Source organism: Falco rusticolus, chromosome 6 (genome assembly GCF_015220075.1).
Source record: "Falco rusticolus isolate bFalRus1 chromosome 6, bFalRus1.pri, whole genome shotgun sequence".
Classification (NCBI taxonomy): domain Eukaryota; kingdom Metazoa; phylum Chordata; class Aves; order Falconiformes; family Falconidae; genus Falco; species Falco rusticolus.
Window position 1 is genome coordinate 89,498,427 of NC_051192.1, and position 21,017 is coordinate 89,519,443.

General features: G+C 43.2%; 1 protein-coding gene across 1 annotated transcript; it reads right to left on the reverse strand.

The window, feature by feature from the left end:
- Positions 1-12,761: 12,761 nt before the first annotated feature.
- Positions 12,762-17,238, reverse strand: NDUFAF4 (NADH:ubiquinone oxidoreductase complex assembly factor 4). Its single transcript, XM_037391733.1, has 3 exons — positions 16,746-17,238; positions 15,777-15,874; positions 12,762-13,612 (listed from the first exon to the last, which is right to left on the reverse strand). The coding sequence occupies exons 1-3, from the start codon at positions 16,870-16,872 to the stop codon at positions 13,316-13,318; spliced, it is 522 nt and encodes a 173-aa protein (XP_037247630.1). The 5' UTR covers positions 16,873-17,238; the 3' UTR covers positions 12,762-13,315.
- Positions 17,239-21,017: the final 3,779 nt, after the last annotated feature.

Genomic DNA, 21,017 nt, shown 5'->3' on the forward strand with positions numbered 1-21,017 from the left:
CATTGTGCTTTCAGGAGCTATTAAAAGGAGCAGAGACCAAAAGCTGCTAATCTAGGCTGATACCTTCAGAATAAACATTGTTCAAATGCCTTCATTCTTCTCTTATGGGAATACAAGTAGTGACTGCTCCTTTTGAGGGGGGACTGCCCTTACACTGAGGATATTTTTTCTTAACCTCGACCATCACAGTATCGAAGCATGGCCTCCTGGTAGCAGGGCAGGATGCCGGTGGTGGCTCCTGGAGGTTCCCAGCAGCCTCTTCCAGGCTCTCAGTTCATCACAGCCCACTAGTGACACCGTGGTACCATCTGGTGCCAAGCTGGAATTGCACAATCCGTTTGCTGTCAGGGTGCGTCATAACCTGTGATGTTCAAAAGGTTCAGCGCTCTTTGGCAAAAGGCATCTCTGTGAGGGTGTTTATTTTCAAACCACTTAGGTGAGAGGAGAGTTTTCAGGTCTGGGAAAGTATGTATTGTGTTCAAGAACCAAATCATGATGATCTGTCTGTAGATAATTCAGTTGACGTTCTGGTTTTAAGATGCCTAAGGAATATATGTAATGAATATAAAACTAAAGTTGTTTCTTTTCTGAGAGGGCACTGTGGCTGAATGGAAACCATGGTAACTAGGGTGGCATATGCTGGTACCTTGTTCCTGAGCGATAAAAACGCACATAGAGTAGGCTTTGTGCTTAGCAACAAAACCTAATCAGCCAAGTTTTCAAATAGCCCTCCCTCCAGCCCTCCGTTACAGCTGCCATCCTTGTGCCATGCAGTATGTCCGCCCAGTCTTCATACTTTCATGTTCACTTAGGCATGCAATAAGCAGCACAAACTATATTTCACACAAAAGAAAACAATTTATTCTTGTTGGCCGTTGCTTTAGAAGAATACATAACTCATACCTCCTTCCCTGTAGAGCTGTTGTGAAGTATGACACATCCTTGGCCAACATGTTGGATGTTCACTTTAATTAGAATATGTGCATCTAAAGAGTGTTGTAAACACTTGCTGTTAATAGCAAATTACTCCCTGGTATACAATGGGTACTAGAAGCAATTTTAATACATTTAAACCATTAAGCTGTAAATTTCAAGTCATGTTAGGGTAGCACACTGACAAAAAAATAATAGGGAAATTCTCTAATTAGCATACATTGGCTGCCATACAAATCATGTTGGCATGAAAAATGGGAATAATGCACATTGTACTCTATAGTGATGATTAAATATTTTCTAAACACTAAACGGTATTACACAAATCTTTGATATCTACCCTATGTGGTAAATCTGGATGAGGATCCAATTTTTTTATAATAACGAGAGAAAAGAGATAGAAGTATTGCTGCTTTCCAGTTGTTGATAGTACATGTTAAATAGGCTGACTTTCATAGAATCATAGAATAGTTTGGGTTGGAAGGGACCATCTAGTCCAACCCCCCCCTGCAATAAGCCGGGACATCTTCAACTAGTTTACTCAGAGCCCTGTCCAATCTGACCTTGCATGTTTCCAGGGATGGGCCATCTAGCATCTCTCTGGCAAACCAGTCCCAGCGTTTCACCACCCTTCATTGTAAAATATTTCTTCCTTGTATCTAGTCTGAATCTACCCTCTTTCAGCCTAAAACCATTACCCCTTGTCCTATCGCAACAGGCCCTGATAGCAAGTCTGTCCCCGTCTTTCTTACAAGCCCCCTTTCAGTGTTGAAAGGCCACAGCAAGGTCTCCCTGGAGCCTTCTCTTCTCCAGGCTGAACAGCCCCAGCTCTCTCAGCCTGTCCTCACAGGAGAGGTGCTCCAGCCCCCCGAGCATTTTCATGGCCCTCCTCCGGGCCCACCCCAACAGGTCCATGTCTTTCCTGTGCTGAGGACCCCAGAGCTGGGTGCAGCACTGCAGGTGGGGTCTCACCAGAGCGGGGCAGAGGGGCAGAATCCGCTCCCTCGACCTGCTGGCTTCTTTTTCATCTCACATGCAGATTTCCTCAGTACAGGCAGGTGAAAGCCTTTATACTTACCTGGCATCTAAGTGACCCACACGACAGAGCCAGCATCTGACACAGCACGAGTTGATGATCCAGAGATTTTACAATCTCTCTCTTAGGAGACTGTAAAAAAGAACAGGAATATTATGTTTTCCAAATGTAGCTTAGCACACTTGAGTAAGCTTAGGCTGTTCACAAAGCCTAGGGTATTACATTAATAGTAGAATGATAATATCGTGTGTGTGTGTGTACATGCCCTTCTCTGTTGTGCAGAAATAATTCTTATTTGTCTGTAAGCAACATATCTTTTTTTTAAAAAAAAAGTTCACTGCCATTTACTGCCTCAGGATGTACAGTGTCAGAGATTTTGTAACATAACGCTATATCACTGTGTGTTAAAAGGAAGTCTCTTGGGTGTTAGACTAATTGGCTTTATTAAGATCATCTATACTTTAAGAGTGTTCTCACATGGTCAGATCAATAGCACATGATTAGAGCATTATCATGCCTTTTACTGCTTGGAAATCTTCACAGGGTGCCACTTTACACTTTCATAGAAGGGTAACTTTCAATGTTTTTCATCCCTCAGATGAAAAAAAAATGAACAACAGAATCTTAACTGAACTAGCCTTATTTCTGAGAAATTTACAGAGGCCTCAGAGCTAATCTTAAGACCTAATTGTGCATATTTTTGATCACATGCGTCATTTCTGTTGGTGGAAACCTGAGCATTTATGTAAATAAATACGTATCTAAGCTGCAGGATCAGGACTTGTTCCATTCCCTTGATGAGGATAACAGTGCCCCTCTGCACTGGCACAGGCTGGAGTTCACCAGATCTTCCACAGTCCTTTTTTGTGGCACATCAGAATTTTCAGCTTTCTTTTATCACTGACTTGAATTTAAGATGAACGCCTTCCAGAAAGCAAACTTGTATATGCCACAGGACCATCAGAGAGCCTTCCTGGAGTGATGCGAGTGATATAATGACAACAGTTTGGTGTATGCTGCTAAGGCAATGATAAAAAATAGACAAGTCGGTGACTGCACCCAAATTTCTTCATATATCTGATGTAGATCTGAGGCATTAAGAAAGTGTGTGCAATTTTTTGTGTGGTAACTTTGTGAAAATGTGGGAGACTTGAAAGTAAAATGTCAACTTACTTATGCATATATATCAATACTATCAAAACAAAGATTCAAAGCGTCATAAATTATAAAGTTGATCTATAACAGACTTGTTTCCCAATATTTAATAAAGTTTGGGGCCTTAGAAAATTAATAACAACTATGGATCTTTTAAATGGAAACCATTGCTTTCATAAAGTGCTCTGACACTAATGTGGATCCTGTAACCTTGTTACCAGAAAATGTTACTACAGAGAAATTGCTAAGAGAAGAGGAGCAGTTGTGAGCTTACATGTAATTTTTCTAAATTACTGTTCATTAAATAAAATAAGGCAATATTATTTCCATTGGTAAACCACAGAGAAAAAAACAGGGATAAGTTTTGTTTAGATTTTTGCTCTTGTTTTTCTGTTTTCCCACTGACAGCTGCTGCTTTCTAGAGACAAATGCATTGCCTGGTATGAAGTATATACAGAGAAGATGCACAAGCTGGCAGGAAAAGTGATGGTGCTACTATTGCAGAATAATCCTTAATTTGTATATTTGTGTTCTCTTCAATGATTCCTTTGTCTTTCTCACCACTTATGTCTTGTAGATGAGGTGGCAGAGTTAGCTCCCAGTAGGAACAGGAATCAGAAGGATGGTATTTCAGTCAAAGAAGTAAAGCACAGATGGATGGAATCAAGTTTCTTTCCCCATAATTTTTAATGTTCTGGTCATGCTGAGAGACATTTGGTTGGGTGTAGGCAACATGGAGTCATTCTTCCCAGAGGCGTATAGCAGAACAACAACAGGTAACAGTCACAAGTTGCAAGAGGAAATTTTGCCTAGCCAAAAAGAAATTGCTTTTCCCATTAAGATAGTTAAGCACTGGAATGGATTGCCCTAGTTGTGGAATCTCCAGCCCTGGAAGGATTCAAAGCTTGACTGCACAAGAGAAATTACTGCCTCAACAATCTAAACTATTCTGTGACTCTTTTAATTCAAAACTGTTCCCAACACGGTGCCCATGTTTTGATGTAGCAAGTGGGCTGCCTCTTTCCCAAATTAAATGGCTCAGTTCTCCTTCCACAAAGATCATTCCTCATCTCTGTAACCAGTAGATCCCAAATGCCTACACGGCTAACTGCACTTGACTGGCAGGTTGCCCAGCCCCTGTTAAAATACCATCCCACTCCTGCAGGTCAATAAGACTCCAGTACTCATTATTCCAGTGCAGTTGCCTTTGTATAACTTTGATGGGCTAAGGAAAAGCTCTGAAAGAAAATATGGATGCTGTTAATGATCTGCAATTTTAAAAGTAAAATGAAAAACTGAAATAGAAATACTGTAGCATGGCAAGAGACACATATGTAACAAAGCATGCCTAGGAAAAATCAAGATTAATTTAATGTACCTGTGAATTTTTTATTCCTCCTCTGTTGCTAGCAGATCTCAGGTAAAATAAATAAAATAATAATAATTAAAAAAAGGCAATATTATTCCTGATGGTAAACAGAGAGAAACATAGCAAAACATTCAGTAACACTTTGTATGATGACTTCTCTAAAAGCTATGGGGTAAAGTATTCTCGCAGAACACAGCCAAAACAAATATTATTCTTGTTTTCATAGTTTACATTTAGGTGCATCCTGGTAAGTCACCTTCCCGAATGATGCAGTCAGATCCCCTGAGCCCCCCTATGTCTCATGATACTCTTATAACTCTCATGGGGCACTTAAAAACTTCACTAGCTAACAACATAAAACAAAAATGAGGCCACCTGCAGTGTATATGGACTTGGCAGGGCTTTCGGGAAAAATTCTGTTTGGAGAGAGAGAGAGATTATTTGCAAGGTGTCAGCAGCAAAACTGCCTGCCTCTATCTCCCCCGCAGCCTGGAACTCCATTTTTGTGTAGTGTATCTAGTGAAGGGATGCAACAGATAAGCTGTTTTCTCATTTTTAAGTGACATTTTTTCAGCTGAATCTTTAGATACCACTCTGCAACCATAGAAACAGTTTGACCAATTGAAATGCACACTGGATTTTTATCTCTTAAATAATCATTTTTCCTTATCATGGAAATAACTTGAAACCAGCAGCATGTGAAGTTACTTCAGATTCAAGTTGCCTTCCACCTGAAACAAACCTTTGATCAAGACTGTACAAATGCAAGATATCCATGTCTAATGTCTGGTGTAGAAGGGATGTAGCATTTGAAAATCCTTCATGACACATTCTTCAACCTGACATCTGAATCTATTTGTCTACTGTTTTCCACCCTCATTCAGGAAGTCAAGATGATCTGTGCAGGGGAGGGCGAAGGAGGTGCTATCATTTCATCAAGGACAAAAGATTATTTTAGCAAAGGCCTTTCATGTTGTTAAAAACGGGGGGGGAAAAAAAAGGGAGGGGAAGGGGATTGTCACAAGAGCCTGGGTTAAATTAAAGATGCAAATAAGCAACAGCACATCAAAAGCCTTATATAATTTATATTGATACCGTGTTCTGCATTTTGACTTTAACTCTATTTAGATTTTCATCTTTCATTTTCAGAACTATTAGCAGCTAAGACAGAGGGAGCTGTTCAAATTTCTCAAAGTATTGTTTTAGCTTGCAACAAACTCAAGGGGATTTGAGTAGCATGGTTCACACAGTTCAAGCTTTTGTTCTTTGCAAAGAACTAATTATGCTTTTTGGGCAAAATTAAATATTATATTCTAGAGCATGACATTGTACAAGGGATGAATTCTGTAACAGGTTCCACAGCAGCAGAATTACAGAAAACACAAAAATTTGAGGATAAAAATCCAGCAAGGGTTTCCTATAGTGCTCTCTCTCAATAGAACTGTTTTTTCCTTAGGGTGTCTCTGAAACATTGTAGTTTCACCACTTTCTGAAGGCTAGAGAATTATGTATGTCATGGAGCCTAGATATCACAAACAGGTATTTATTTGTTGAAAGAACAGACTTGCTTTTTGTAGTATCGTCTCACCTTTTAATCATAGTTATGTGCCCCTGATAAAATTGAAATAATTTTTATTCAAAATGTACAAAATAGCAATTTCTTTTGAAAGGGTTAAGAAACCATGATTAAATGTCAACCTCTTAAAAGAGTCAAAAGAAAAATGGCTCAATTTCTCAAATTGTTACATTAATGAGAACTTTGCAATATTAAAAAAAAGAGCTTAATATTGAAGTACTGCATGTGCAGAAGTGAACTGATATAATCTGTCTTTGTTAAGTGACGACAACTGAATTAATTCCCACACAGGAAATCTTTTAACGGGTGACAACTAATTGAGAAAGGCAGAACACAGTATGAAATTTATTCCCACTTTCTTCCTCTGTGGAGGACCAAAGCCAAGAGAGTGGCATTATTTCTTCCCAAAGACATCTTCACTAGCCTGCTTTGCTTTGATTCATTGCTATTCAATGCACTTACTTTCTGTTTATTCCACTTTCACTGTAGCTTTAGGTAGACAGTAAATCAGCCTTACTCATTGTACACAGTTAATTGCCTATCTATGAAACAAGACTAGAAACCTGACAGATGATACTCATCAACAAAGTAGTGGGGGAAGTGGGAGGACTAGATTTAGGTAAGGGTGGGAACAGTAGTAACTAGGATGGGATAAACTTTTGTTTAACAGAAGGCTTAGCATTTCTTTTTGAGATTGACCAAAGGAAAAAAAAATAATTAAAAATCCTCATTCATTATTTGACAAAGCAAGGGATATCTTTGGTGTCTAAACAAAATATTTGGCATTCAGTTTGAACTGTTCTTAGAAATAAATGTTATCTCATACCACCATACCAAAAATTACAACATAAAAAAGAGATTTTGGAATATTCTTTTCCCATCTCAAATCAAATAACTTGAGTGTAACGTATTTCAAAAATTCAAAGAAGCATTTTGGTACCTCTGCATGTTCAGCTTTTTGCCCTTAAACTGTGCACAGAAAAACATACCTAATTTTAATAACTTGTTTCCCCCAGGGGACAGAGCTGATAGTAGAAGTAAGTTGAATATATGCGGGCTCCAACCAAAGGATATCCACTGATGCTGACAACAGTAAAGACTGTTTCTCCTTCTCAGTTTTAAATATACCTGCTTTGATTTCTTTTCTGCCACGTTAGTGAATTAAAAGTGGTTCATAAAGTGGTCTGCCAGTTTCCTGAGCTAGCAAAAAGAGCGGAGGTGGGCTGCAGTGGACTGTAGTGCTGGGAACAGGGGTAGGAGTGATGAGAAATAAGTAAGCCTTCCCTCGGTGAGCAGCAGTGAGCCTTCCTGCACCCACTGTGCTGCAGCCCCTACCAGTTCCCCACCTCAGCCCCACCAAGAGGGACTCAAGCTCTGCTATGCTTGGTGCTCAGGAAGGAAATTCACAGTACGGAGGAATTGGGCGACTAAGATAAGATCCCTAGTTTCCACCTTTTGGGGGGCATGGAGACCGCTAAGCTAGACTCCTACCTAACATTCAATTTCTGCTTCACCTTAAGGGGGATAAAAATGCACAACCCCAGTTTAACAGGGCCCTAACCATCAAGCCTGTGGCATCCTTGAGGCTACAGTGCTGTGCTGCAAACACCAGGACCAAGACAGAAGGCAATAAAGCGTGCATGCATGCAAGGTACAGCTCCCAACAGACCTGTCCATGCAGCAGCTCAACACGGTTCTGGCCATCCAGGCTCACAGCGCTCTGCCCCTACTCCATACCCAACACGCGCCTTGGGTGGAGTCAAAGCTACTTGAGGCACAAACTGCACTGTGTGGGTTTTCCTGGGAGCAAAGTCCTGTGTAATTAGTAACGGGGCATACTTTAGTTCAGAGAAAATGCTCCAAAGATTCCGCCTTTATCTCTTTTTTTCCTTCTGCCAGCAGAGGCAGTTATAACCAGCTCTGCGCTCACAGCTGCACCCAAGTTGCCAGCGGTGGTGGCCTTTCTGCAGAGCCCTGATCTCCCTCACGTAAGCAGAGCTCCCAGCTTCAACTTTGCATTCAAGCTTGCAGTTACAGCAAACCCTGGCAGGACCATTTGCAGCTCATCAGCAACGGGATCCTTTATTCCCTGAGTGAACCCTGCTCACAGATGCGGCTGCTGCTGGGCAACTACTTCAAAAGTAGGGATTCCTCCAGCCACACTGTCACCTCCCTCAGCTTTCTGAAAAGCGGTGTCCTGAGAGCCTCAGTCCTACCAGATACAATGTGTTTTCCATTCCCGTGCAAGGAATCCTTAAGGAGATAATTATGGGGTCTATCCAGCCCCCAGTCACTTCTCTACTGGGTGATCCAGAACCACTATTGCCATCAGGAGGCCAAAACATCTCACCTAAAGACAGAGCTTCAGCAGTTCAGGTAAGCACACCCAAAGGGAATTTTGCACAACAGTGTTAGAAGAACCATCTTGGATTTATTTTTAAAATTCTCTTGCTGTCCACAGACACATCAAGCCCTGCTCTGCTCCCCAGAGCCGCAGGAACTCCCACAGCGTGCTGCCTCCAGTATGCTCCAGATGTGCTGCTGTTACCTTGTGTAAATCTAAGCCTCTGTTTCAGACCAAGAAAACTAATGTCAAGTTTCTACAATAAATTAATTTATGGGGTTTGGGTTTTTTTTTTTTTTTGGGGGGGGGGTTCTCTTCCCCCCCCCCCCCCCCCCCAGCAGAACACTTAGCTCTGATAACACAGCAGTACCTAAACTGTGAAAGGTTACAGAATTCATTAGACTTGTAGATTGCTGGAAACAGATCTAATAAGGAGGCACTGACACAGTGTTTTGATCGTCAATAGCACATCATTCAGTGTACAACTGCTGCAGTCTGAAGTGCCAAATTCTATTCGCACATGAAGCGCACCTGCACTGGTCAGGCCTCCCCTGCTGTCAGGCTGACACTGGCACCACCCAATTAAGAACCAGAAAAACACCTGTTTAGAAAAGGGCTCCAGAGCAGAGCCATGAAATGTGAAGCTTCATGCATTCTCAAACATGAAAGCCCAATGCTCGTATGAAACAAGGCAAGACAGCTGCCTATTTAAACTTTTGCATTTTGGTCTTGCTTTATGACTGCTTGAGGTCTGACTCAATTTTTCAATACAGAAATAAGATATTCCATTTTGTAAGGTTAGTACACACCTCTCACATATAAACATCATTTTCTTTTCTCCTTGGGTAAAAAGAGGTAGCTTAAAAAGACTAGTTCCCTGTGCTGGAAGGCTAGAAAGATCACTTTTTGTACTGAAGTCCCCTCTGACTAACCTGCACACAAAGCAGAGTTAAAACTTACTGCTTCACAGCTCCGATCTTGCTGTCTTGGCATCAGACTGCAAGAACCTACCTACCATTAATGCACAGTGAGACAGCACAATATTACTTAGTTTCACGTATCCCAAAAGAGCAGCTTTTGAAGATGTATGAAAAGCTACATCCCTTTTGAAAATCTGTCCTATTCACAAGCTGTGCAGAGCAAAACATGTGCTCAGTCCTCTCATCTTTACCTCAGTAGATGTGCTGCTCCTAGCAGGCAAGAGAGCTGTGCAGAGATATAACAGGTTGGTGATACTGAAAAGGCAGAATGCAACCAACATTTGCATCTAAGCTAGTAGAGACCAAGAGTGCAGCTGCATGCAGTTTTCATAGCAGAGAAGACTGGCTGGAGAAGGCTGGAAATAGACTTAACAACAGAACAAGGCTAGAGGAATGGGACCACGTCCCAGAACAGAACACACGGGTGAATAAGCTAGTGAGCTACTAGACTCCCCCTAAACAGACATCTTTTGGAAAAATTCAAGCCAGAAATTCCAGTATACCTGCTGGAATTCCCCAGAACAAATTCAATTTTATGTCTCACCAGGAACATAACCTTCATTTCCAAATGAGGCTCAGCCTGCCCTGTGTACTCACTGTGTCTCCGGTGCCCAAGGCAGCCCTGACTTTATTCAGTGGCATTTGGAAAACTGATGTAATAATGCCACATATAAAGAAGTTTGTTAACCGTGTGTCATTTACACTAGAAATGAAACAGCTCCCTTACAGGCTCACAAAGCTTTTACTCGCTACACATTTTACATTAATTCAGCAAGAACAAAGCAGTCTGAGTGAGGCAGGTTGTTCCCTACCAAATGTAATAATTCTATATGGTGGCCAAAAACATCTGAGCTAAATTTTGTGCACTGCATGCATGGCAATGAAATATGAAAAATTCTCCAGACACAAGTACCAGAAAACTGAATTGCAGGTTCCCACAAATTCCCCACCTTGTCAAAACAGTTGCGTGAAGAGTACCTTTTCCTTAAGCTGACAGCCAAACAGTTAAGGGAAAAGGATATGGACAGAAAGGGACAGAGACAAAACTAAGTTAGAAGTGTAAAGAAAATACCATTATTCTTCCAAGTAGAAATTGCATCAAAACCAGAAACTGGTAAGCAGGCAAGATAACTGATGAGCAAAGAGTCCCTTGAAACTGGAAGAAAGGAAAAAAGCAGTTCTAGAAAAGATGCAACAGTGAGAATGGTCTTGTCCCAGACATCAACCCTAAAGACAGTGTTATCTTCAAACACACGCTCACTTGAACAGAGCTTAAGCACACACCTGCCAAGGACCTTGCGGCTGGTTGTGGCTGGCAGCCTACAGAAGACAAGATGGTACTGTTGAGTCCCTGATCAGGGACAGTCATTTCCACCCGAGCAAAGAGAAAGATCCATGCTCCTGGATCTTCTTGTGAGTTTTGGGCAAGTAAAGGACTCCATGTCTGAAGACACAATGAAAGCTAAACATTCAGATTATGGATAATTTAGATAGGTAAAGGTACAGATTTTACATGATCCCGTACCATCAGCAATACCTACGTAATGCTGGTTTGATACTGCCCAGCAGGTGGGGCAGGTGACCAGCAGAAGAATCTTCGCGCTGACAGCAAACTGCATTGCATCTGATTTTCCTGAAGTCAATGAGCTGTGCTGGAGGAGTTCCCTGCTCCAGAGGAGCTTTCTGGGCCACCAGGAGTTCACCTGCATCCAGGGAGATGGATCCTTGGCCCACCTCTGTGCTGTGGGACCTGCCTGCGTTCCCACCGTGGACAATATATTCTGAGGACAAAATCCTGGCTCCAGAGAAATCAGGGATAGCTTTGCAATTATCTCATTCATCAATGAACAGGATTTTGTCCTGAAGTTATGAGTGGAGCATTGAATGTAATGAGCACCAAACATCCCAAAGCACGTGCCTGCTCAAGAGTGGAAGCAAAGCAGTAGTGTGCCATAATGCCTATAGGGACGTTCTGTGTGAAACAGGGTACTGTAATGGTGTAGCCACATCACAAGGCAGTTCACAAAGGCAGACAAAAGAAACCAAAATACATACCACATTAGTCAAGGAGCATAGTTGAGCTGTTGTCTGATGCTGACTAGTGAGTTTTTAATCAACTCCAATACCTAAGGATTAATTTTTAAAGAAGGAAAGCACAGTGTCTCCAATAATAACAGTATCTGTACCAAATGCATTCTACAGCTGTTTTCTGACTATTACCTTAAATACTACATTAGGATGAACAGTACTCAAACAATAAAAGTATTTCCATTACAACATTCTATAAGAATATTTTGTGGAAAAAAAAATGTAGTACATAACTCGGCTGCATTGGTTTCAGAGCGCAGCTCTGTCTGCGTTACATTACAGCAAGAATGACAACCCTATCTCCAATCCACACATCCAAAGACTAACAATTCCCAATTTTTATACAGTGCACTTAGCTGCCATCTTCTACTGAGGTATGGCATTAAGTACTTCAGAAATTAATCAAGCAAAACCTTGAAAACGCTGTGGCAAACTGTACTGTAAATACCTTGTTCCATCTCAGAGAAGTAGAAAAAATCTTGCTGTGAAATAGCAAAGCTGATCACCTTCCTTGGTAAGATACTTAACAGACTCTGAAATCTAAGACCTGGCAGAAAAATTCTTAAAAAGGAAGTTACATTGTAGACCTGGTACTGACTTCCACCCTCTTAATAAATTCTTTGGTGATCGGCACTAGGAATGTTAGTATCGCATATATTTTTTTTGTGTGTTTCTTTTGAATGAAGCCAACCGTAACGCATTTTTAAGTATCAATTCTGATTACTGCACCCCCCCAGCTTATCTGGAAAACGTGAACCAGTTTTCACCACAGTATTAATCATCAGTGCAAAACTTCTTCCTTACCTATGCAGACCTCTATAGTCACAGTATCAAGGTTACAAGCCACCATCACACAGTTCGTGTCGTCCTTCGCTAACTGGAAAGGATGCTGTTCATCTCCAGGCTGGTAGCACGTGGGTAACATATTCTGAATGAACATGACTCGGATCTAGCCCACATTTGGATGTCAGACAAAGCCTCCACAGGAAAAAAGGGCTGTTGTAACAGGACAGGCAGACATTTACAAAGATCTACTAGTGGGTCCAATCAGTAGATCCAGTTGCATTTCACAGCTACCTGTTAATTATAATATGAACCATTATTTCTCATACAGTAGGTGCCATCAACTGCTGCAGGAGACTGATGCTAGAGTATCATCACTTTACAAATTCACTGACAGACTGCACCTGGGGAGATGAGATAATTAAAGTAGATCAGAATAGAGTGTAAGAGGAGCTACACATCAGCCGTTACTGTTCCAGCACCAGAGAGAGGCCCTCTGGCTATTCACCACCGTTTTATTTTGACACAGCTGAATATCCCAAATGAGCCTGTGGTTAATCTTCTTTACAAAGTATAAATACTATTCCATTCTTATACCAAAAAAATACAGCTGTTCATATACACACAAACCTTGACTAAGTCCTTGAAAGAACACTGTAACGTGAAACTACAGAGCTAATACACACAGAGCTCTGCTTTAGCTGAAGGCCAAGAAGTCTCTGCTAAGAAAGGCAATCTGTTATGGTAAAGTTCTCACTAGAACTTGCGTGTTTACACTGAACTTTTAACATGCAAATGGGATAATCAGATTCATGTGACATGCTTTCATACAACTTATTAGTTATAATCTGGTTTCCAAAATATATCCTGTAATTGCTGCATGTAATTGAAGCCATCCAATACAGAATGGAATTGCTTGAATACATCTTACTGATATAAGGAAGCAGCCTTGTTGGATGATGACATGTTACAAACTCTTTTCAGACACTGAATATACTCAAGAGTAAAATTAAGACACAAGTGAAATCACAGAAGGTTTTGGTAATTATTTTTATGTTGGCTTTATAGCTTTTTTGGTTTCTTTAGGAAATTCCTGCACAGTGAAAGGAATGAAGAATTCCAGAAGAGAGCTGACATCCTTCAGTTCCAGACTGTATTCCACTGCTATTTTCTCTGCGGTCCATATTTGAGGATGAAGTTTATGATTATTAAGAAGCGTCAGAGCCTCCACAATGGAAATTTTGCCTTTGGGAACTTTCTTAACATCTAGCTCTCCCAAGTGGCCTAGTTTTGTAAGTCTCTTTTCCTCCTGTTTACATGGAAGATGTTCACCACCTCCATCTTCTACCTAATTGTGGGAAGGAAAACAAAAAGAGCTTAACAGAAATTCTGTTTACTATGCATACTGTAGCAGCCAAGATGTTTTCTTAAATATGGCATTTCCTATTAAATTTCCCCATTTTCACAGCATTTAAAAACAAATAATTTGCCAGCCTTGCTTCTTGATACAACACAAAGTGTCACGTTACTCCGCAGCCACTCTACATACAATGTCATCCCCCACCCAAATTCTGAAAAGCTACCATCCGTTGAACGGTAAGTATTGCACAGGCTCAGCAGCCCTTCACACAAGGCAAACTCCAGATTCTGGTAGCCAAATGTAAATGCAGATAACCTAATATCTGGTACTGATTCATGGCAAGGGAGGGGGAAAAAATTGGTATCCTTCTGATAGCACTGGAAATCTTTTTCATATAGTCTCTCTTCCCTTCATTTCTAGATTTTAGTTTTGCATCTCAAAGATATCCCTTCTTTTGCTCTGTCCAACGAACAAGCTTTGCTGGACAAAAAGAAACTATTTTACAGCATCATATGGAGTTTAATTCCCATAACTACTGCAGTGCTCAGACTGTTCTCCCAAGGCCCTTCATATTTCCAAGTCATTTCCAAACCAGTTCTGCATTCCCTTGTACTGCCTTTCATTAAGATTTAATGAGTGAATGACATTGCAAAAACACCACAATGAAAACCTTTCTTAAATTTAAGACAAAGTACCTTTACAGTTACCTGAGCCCCTAGCCATCAATTAGGCCACAGACACTCTGTACTAACTCACAAGCTGAGAAAGCTGATGTGGATGTTACAGCATCTACAACTGCATGTCTGTTTCTAAACTACAGAGGATGTCTGATGATGCTATCGGTTCGCCACTTCTTCCTTTTACTTTGTGCTAATACTGTGCTTGGGTAATGAACAGTGTTTCAAGCCTTAATGAAATGATCTGCCTGTGGGTATCTGCCAGTTCAGGACTCGAGAGCTGGTGCTCTTTCACTTACCACACACATACCAAATATACAGATAGGTATGTCCACATACATGACACACAAAGTATTCAGGAAAGGAAGGATGTGTTTGGATGAAGTTTTGCCTATTAACCATGCTCTACCCAACAACTGCAAGCAGACACACCACAAGAGCAAGCCTGGCATGGCAGCAGAGTAGGCACAGAATCAAGTACTGAGACTTGTTCCACTTTTGGCTTTTTCTCAAATCTCTCTTGACAGGCTTACAATGACTATTGAAAGATACAGAAATTAGACCTTCAGTGCTTCAAGATTAGAATCCTAACCTCTATTATGAAAATTAAGGATAGAGGTTACTTGGAAAGTTCAGGGAGAGACTGCAGAAATCTGTTTAAATTTTAAGTACTTCTAGTCTTGAATACAAGGTACTATGAAAATGGCAAATTTGAGAGACTTAGGAATTTTATTGCTAGATGACTAGAAAACTTTTATTACCGAATAAAGCAGCTAGAATAAAGTGTCCAATAATCCATCAGGAAAAACATACAAGCCATAATGTAGCATGGTGGAAAACAGGAGCCTGAACCCCAGTCTGCATTTTACTGGAAGGGGTGTGCTTTGCCTTCTAAGTCAAATACTGCAGCTATTGACAACAAGGAAACTGATCACCAAACAATCCCAAGAGGTTATGCAGAAAAAAAATAAGGCACTTCCTCAGCTGCATAAGGAAAAGTCTCTACACAGTATGACATTAACACCAGTAAAGACTCCACTAAAACATCAGTGTCTTTGTCCTCTAACCACATTCAGGCTCCCATAGTAGTTCCAATGTCTTTTCTTCTAACAGCTCTATGAGAGATCTCTGGCAAACTCCTGCATCTTTGCAAAAGGCTGGCCAACTGTTCTTCTGCCTTAAAGGAAGCAGAAGTAGGACTTTAGGTGAAGAACAAAGATCAATGTGGTGTTAAAAAGGAAGACTGCATAAGCATTTAAAAGGTTGTATAATCACAATCTGTCACATGTTCAAGACTCAGGGTCAAACAGTCAGTCCTACCTATATATAACAGTGATGAAAACATCACTTTTATCTGTAAAAAAAAGGTAGGGTTTAGGCAGTAACAGAGCATTTTTCTTTTAGACAGAATCTGTATCAAGTTTGAAAACCACAAAGCTGATGCAGGTGTGCCTCCTACAGAGGGTCATACTCACCCGCACAGGTGGATCTCTGGACTCGACATAAACATCTTTTAACAAGGTGAGAAGCCTATCGTCCTTCCTGTAAATTTCTTGTCGTATCTCTGGGTGGTCTAAAGGCAGCGGGGAGCAGAAGGGAAGGGGAAAAAAAAAAAAAAAAGAGACAAGCCAGATCTGAGTCGAACTGTTTCCCTTTTGTTAGTTATGCCAGCCTAACCACCCCCGTGGGCGAAGGCGCGGCCCCCGGGCCGCACGGTGCTTCTCCGAAGGGTTCGCCACGTAACGCCGCGGGACAGGCCCCGCTGCCGCCGGGTGCGGGGCTGGCCCGGGCCGGCCCGAGAGACCCAGCGGCGGCAGCCCGCCGCCCCTAGCAACGGCCCCTAGCAACGGCCCCAGCAACGGCCCCAGCAACGGCCCCAGCAACCGCCCCAGCAACGGCCCCCAGCAACGGCCCCAGCAACGGCCCCAGCAACGGCCCCAGCAACCGCCCCAGCAACGGCCCCCAGCAACGGCCCCCAGCAACGGCCCCTAGCAACGGCCCCAGCAACGGCCCCAGCAACGGCCCCTAGCAACGGCCCCAGCAACGGCCCCAGCAACCGCCCCAGCAACGGCCCCTAGCAACGGCCCCAGCAACGGCCCCAGCAACCGCCCCAGCAACGGCCCCCAGCAACGGCCCCTAGCAACGGCCCCTAGCAACGGCCCCAGCAACCGCCCCAGCAACGGCCCCTAGCAACGGCCCCAGCAACGGCCGCCGCCGCCTGCGGCTCCCAGCATGCCCCGCGCGCCCAGCCGCCCCGCTCTCAATGTCACGGGCCCCGCGCCGCCCCGGGGCACGCGGCGGCCCCGCGCCCCCTTTCCCGCGCCCGCGCAGCCCGCCCCCCGCACCCGCGCTCCCCCTCCCGCGGCCCCGCGGCTCCGCGCCGGGTCCCACGGCCGTCGCGCCCCGCCGGCGTCGCCCCGCGGCCTGGCGAGGCCGGCACTCACCGGCCAGCTCGTCCAGGCGGGAGGCGGGGTGCCGCGGCGCGGGCGTCGGCTTCTCCTTGCTGATCTCGCGGCGGGCCCGGCTCTCCACGTTGAAATTCCGGAACACGCGGGCCAGCCGCCCGCCCATCGCCGCCGCCGCCGCCGCCGCCGCCGCCACCACCACCAGCGCCGCGCCTGCGCGGGGCGGCGCCTGCGCACAGGCTTGGCCCTGACGAAAAGGTCGGAGGCGCGACGCGGCCTGTGGGGCGGCGGCAGCAGCGGGAAAAAACAAACCCTAAAAAAGGCCGAAACAAGCGAAAACTACGGACGCGATGGTTCCCGTTTATTTCCCGGCGCCCCGGCGGTGTTTCCTCCTCTCCCTCAGCGCCGCCCTGGCCCCCGGGCCGCCCGCCGCGGCGGTGAGGGGCGGCGTGTTGGCCTTGCTGCGGCTTTGCTAAACGCGAGGGGGGCCGGAGCCCCCGCGGCGCGTCCTCCCCCGCCCGTGGGAGCTGGGCCCGCCGGGGAGCGCCCTCAGGGCGGCGGGCTGGCCCGGGCCGGCCCTGGCAGCCGCAGCGGCAGGCGCGGGGGCCGCCGGCTGGCGGGGCAGCCCCACGGCGCGGCGGGTCGTAGCTGTCGCCGCTTGGTGTGTCGGCGGGAGCTGGCGGGCGGGGGGAGCCGGGCGGGCGCCAGCCGCCTGCGGCGCGGTGCTGCCGCTCGGGTGGCAGCGGGAGCGAGGGGCCCTCGGCCTGTGTAACAGCTCACCCTCCTTTTAAATCTTTTTTAAAAGTTTTCACTTGGGTAATGGTAGCATAGGTATTTGGTGATGTTGTACCTCTTACTCCCGTTAAAGTGTATAGCATTTCCTTATAGACACCTCACTTCAGTGACGGAAAACCAATTTTGTAAGCAGGTTCATCTGAAAGACATACCAAACATGGAAAATCTGTATGATTCCCCAATACTGCTCAGAATCTGTGGGCTACACAACATTATCAGGGTGCAGCCCATCTCCTTCAGCTCAACCAAATAACCTTCCTTCTGACTCCTGCAAAAATTGCTAAACTCTGTTATGAGAAAGTACTTAGTCTTGAGCTACACAAGATAAGAAAGATAAAATTGTAGACAGAGGTGAAATTGTTGAGATTGAATCAGCAGTTTAAAGATTAAGGAAGAAAATGTAAATATGGAAAGATATAAAATCCTCCGAGGGAAGGGAAGGCAGAAAGAGCAACACTGAGGACTGTTAGCCTGTTGCAAGAAGCAATAGTGCCGGATGATCTTCTATGTGATCGCAGGGTCAACCAAGACTCATAGGGTGCCTTTCCAAAGGAGGTTACTTGTGACTTACTAATTCCAGCTGCTGTGTGAATTCATCAATAAGTAATTGTTTTATCTTTTTAAGTTGTGTATATGCTGTTTGCAGACTCTTTGTCTGCATGGTAATAGTTGCCTGAATTAAGTGACTTGGAGTGAGTGTTAACAAATGACAGAGTCAAAATCCAACTTCTCACTGTGTTCTTTTTTTTTGGAAGGAAAACACGTCTTTTCTGCCCTCCCATCTGTCTAGTGCTTATTACTGTGGGCATGCAAAACTTGGGTTTTCAGAACTTGTTCTTCTACTAGTAGCGTTATTTAGTAGTAACGATGATGTGATAGTTATTAAGGCTATGCTTGAATATGCTTGAATACTGCATAATGAGTGACAATGTTTTGCTTAGAGGGAAGCCAAAAGACAAGCTGGTGGTTAAGAAAAGCCAAATAGTTTTGCAAAGGCAACAGAGACACGGAGCATAAGCATGGTCCCTTGCTAGATCTCTGCTGTCTTGGGGAATCCTGAAGATGCAGTTTCTCCACTTCATTTTAAAGTCTCTCACTGTCTGTAGGAGAAGGATAGAAACATGTCTGCAATTTATATTCTCTGGTAATAAACTTACTGGCCCTATCTTATTTTAGGCACTGCATGTATAGTGATACTAAGAAGTTAAGTGGTATTAGTGACAATAGGAACATGGATGCTGTTAAAAGCTGCTGGACTGACTGGTAGCAAGTTCGCACATTTAGTTAAATATCAGTAGTCAGTTACTTACTGACTAAACCTATGTGCTTGAGTACAGGTTTTGCTGTTTTTGTAAGTGGTTGGCTTATCTGGTGCAGCTGTAATGGTAAAATTCACATGGATGCCTTTGGTGGTTGTAGACCTTTGGTGGGTGCTTTAGCATTTCTCTGAGATACATTTTTATTAATCTGTCTGTGGATGCAAGCCATTGGGCCAAATTCGGAAATAAAAGATTCTCCCTTCAAAAGCTAAGAACTGATGGCTTCTGGGATCAGACTCAGCACAGGGCTTCTTCCTCTGTAAAGCCTGAATGTGACTAACACTGCTGTAATATTTACTGACAGCAAAATAAATTCACCAGAAGGCAGTCAGTTAAAAATAAAGAGCGATGTCATGCTCTGCCTGTCACCTCCGATCACTGAGGATGGCACAAGGCTCTTCTTTTTATGTATAAGGAAGCACCAGAAGTACAAGATTTTTATTTTGAATAATCTTTCATAGACTGTAGCAAGCAGAAGAACTGAGATTAAAAAACTTTTTTAATTTTTTTTTATAATTTGGTATTTCGCCGCTGTGACCATGTTGATATTAAATATCAGTAATCAAGATCTTGGATTAATTTTTTTTCCATATAAAGTTATCTGCAAGTGTGATTATTAAAAAATGGATATGTAGTTCCTCAAAGCATAAAAACTGTATGTATTCAGCTATACAGCATTACAAATGGGATGCATTTTTCTTGAACCAGGAACCTAAACTTTTCCAGAGAATTTAAAAATACCAAAAGAAATAAATGAGTGCCTAAGTAGGGCTCTAACAAAACAGCCCATGAGAAGAACACAGGCTATCCGAGTGAGTTCCTGTGTACCAGCATCCTGTTCTCAACAGTGGACAGCATCAAACACATCAGAGGAAAATACTGTAACCTGCACAATATACCTGTGCCATAGGCTGCCACACTAGATCTCTTTTTAATCCTTTCACACCTCTAAGAGAGAATTTTTAAAACTACTGTGCACTTGGAAAATAAAAACTACATTTGTGACCATTCTTTGAATCTTTTGTTTCAGTTTTTCATCCCAGCTTTGATTTTCTGTTGTGTTCTTAATTTTTCAAAAATTAATTTTGGTAGTTAACTAGTATAAAAGTCTGATTGATTTATTGAAAATTCCCTTTCAAGACAGGAGAATAGGATTATCTGGTGTTAACTTGTTTTGCTCTGAAGTACTTCTAAGGTGTCTCTGCTGTCTTTGCCATTCAGAAGAGCAGAAATCCAAGTGTTAGTCCAGATGGGCAGGCAATCTCAGTGAAGAGTCTTTGGTTTTGTAATGGGTGCCCGACTTCAGGATTTTTGAGAGGAGGCAGGTGAGGTTTGCTACGTGATTTATGGTCTGGGAACAACCCAGAGGTCAACAGCAGAGGAAAATTAAAAGTGCCCTTATGCAGCAGCAGCGTAGGTTTATATTTGATTCTGACCACGTTTTCTACCACTGATGCTGTTTTCCTCTTCTCATATTATTATTCATGTTTCTTCACAGTTTATGGCAGTCTGAAGAGATACTCTAGCAAATTCATGTATAATTAGGATTCAGGGAATTGTTTTGAGTCCTCTGTCCTGATTACTGGTTTCCCAGTAAATACAATGAGAGCACTGATCCATTTGTTCCTTATCTCATCAGTGTTAGGCAGAACCAGAGAACACAGCATTAGCAAGAATTGATTATGAGCCAAGCAAAAATGACTGTCCTGCAACTTTGTGAAGACAAACTCAAGAAAGAAGGACGTTTAGCGATCACTGTTGCCTTTCAGTGTTTTCTCATTGTTCGTTCACTTAATTTAGTTTGTTTCTGTGTTATTGGTGTCAACTGATCCATCTTTTACTGGCTTCTGAAGTATCTACAAATACATGGAAGGCTTTTACTTAGTTCCAGGCTGTGATCCAGTGTTACTGAACATTTGCATCTTTTCAAGGCTAGGTGGCTGCAGTGCTTTATTTACAAGGAGGTTTTGTCAGGTCCTTACGTGGATGAAGTTTATGGAGAGTGCATGGTGTTTACAGGCTCTGGCATCAGCCCAGACAGGTCACAGCCTCCTTGCCAGGTAACATTCATTTCAAAGGTGTTGCATTTAAATTCTCCTGTTTGACTGTGACTTGGTATACCTGATGTCATCTTCCAAAATTTTTCTGATATATCTCTGTTAGCAGGTTGCTTTGACTTGGAAATGCACAGTAGGAG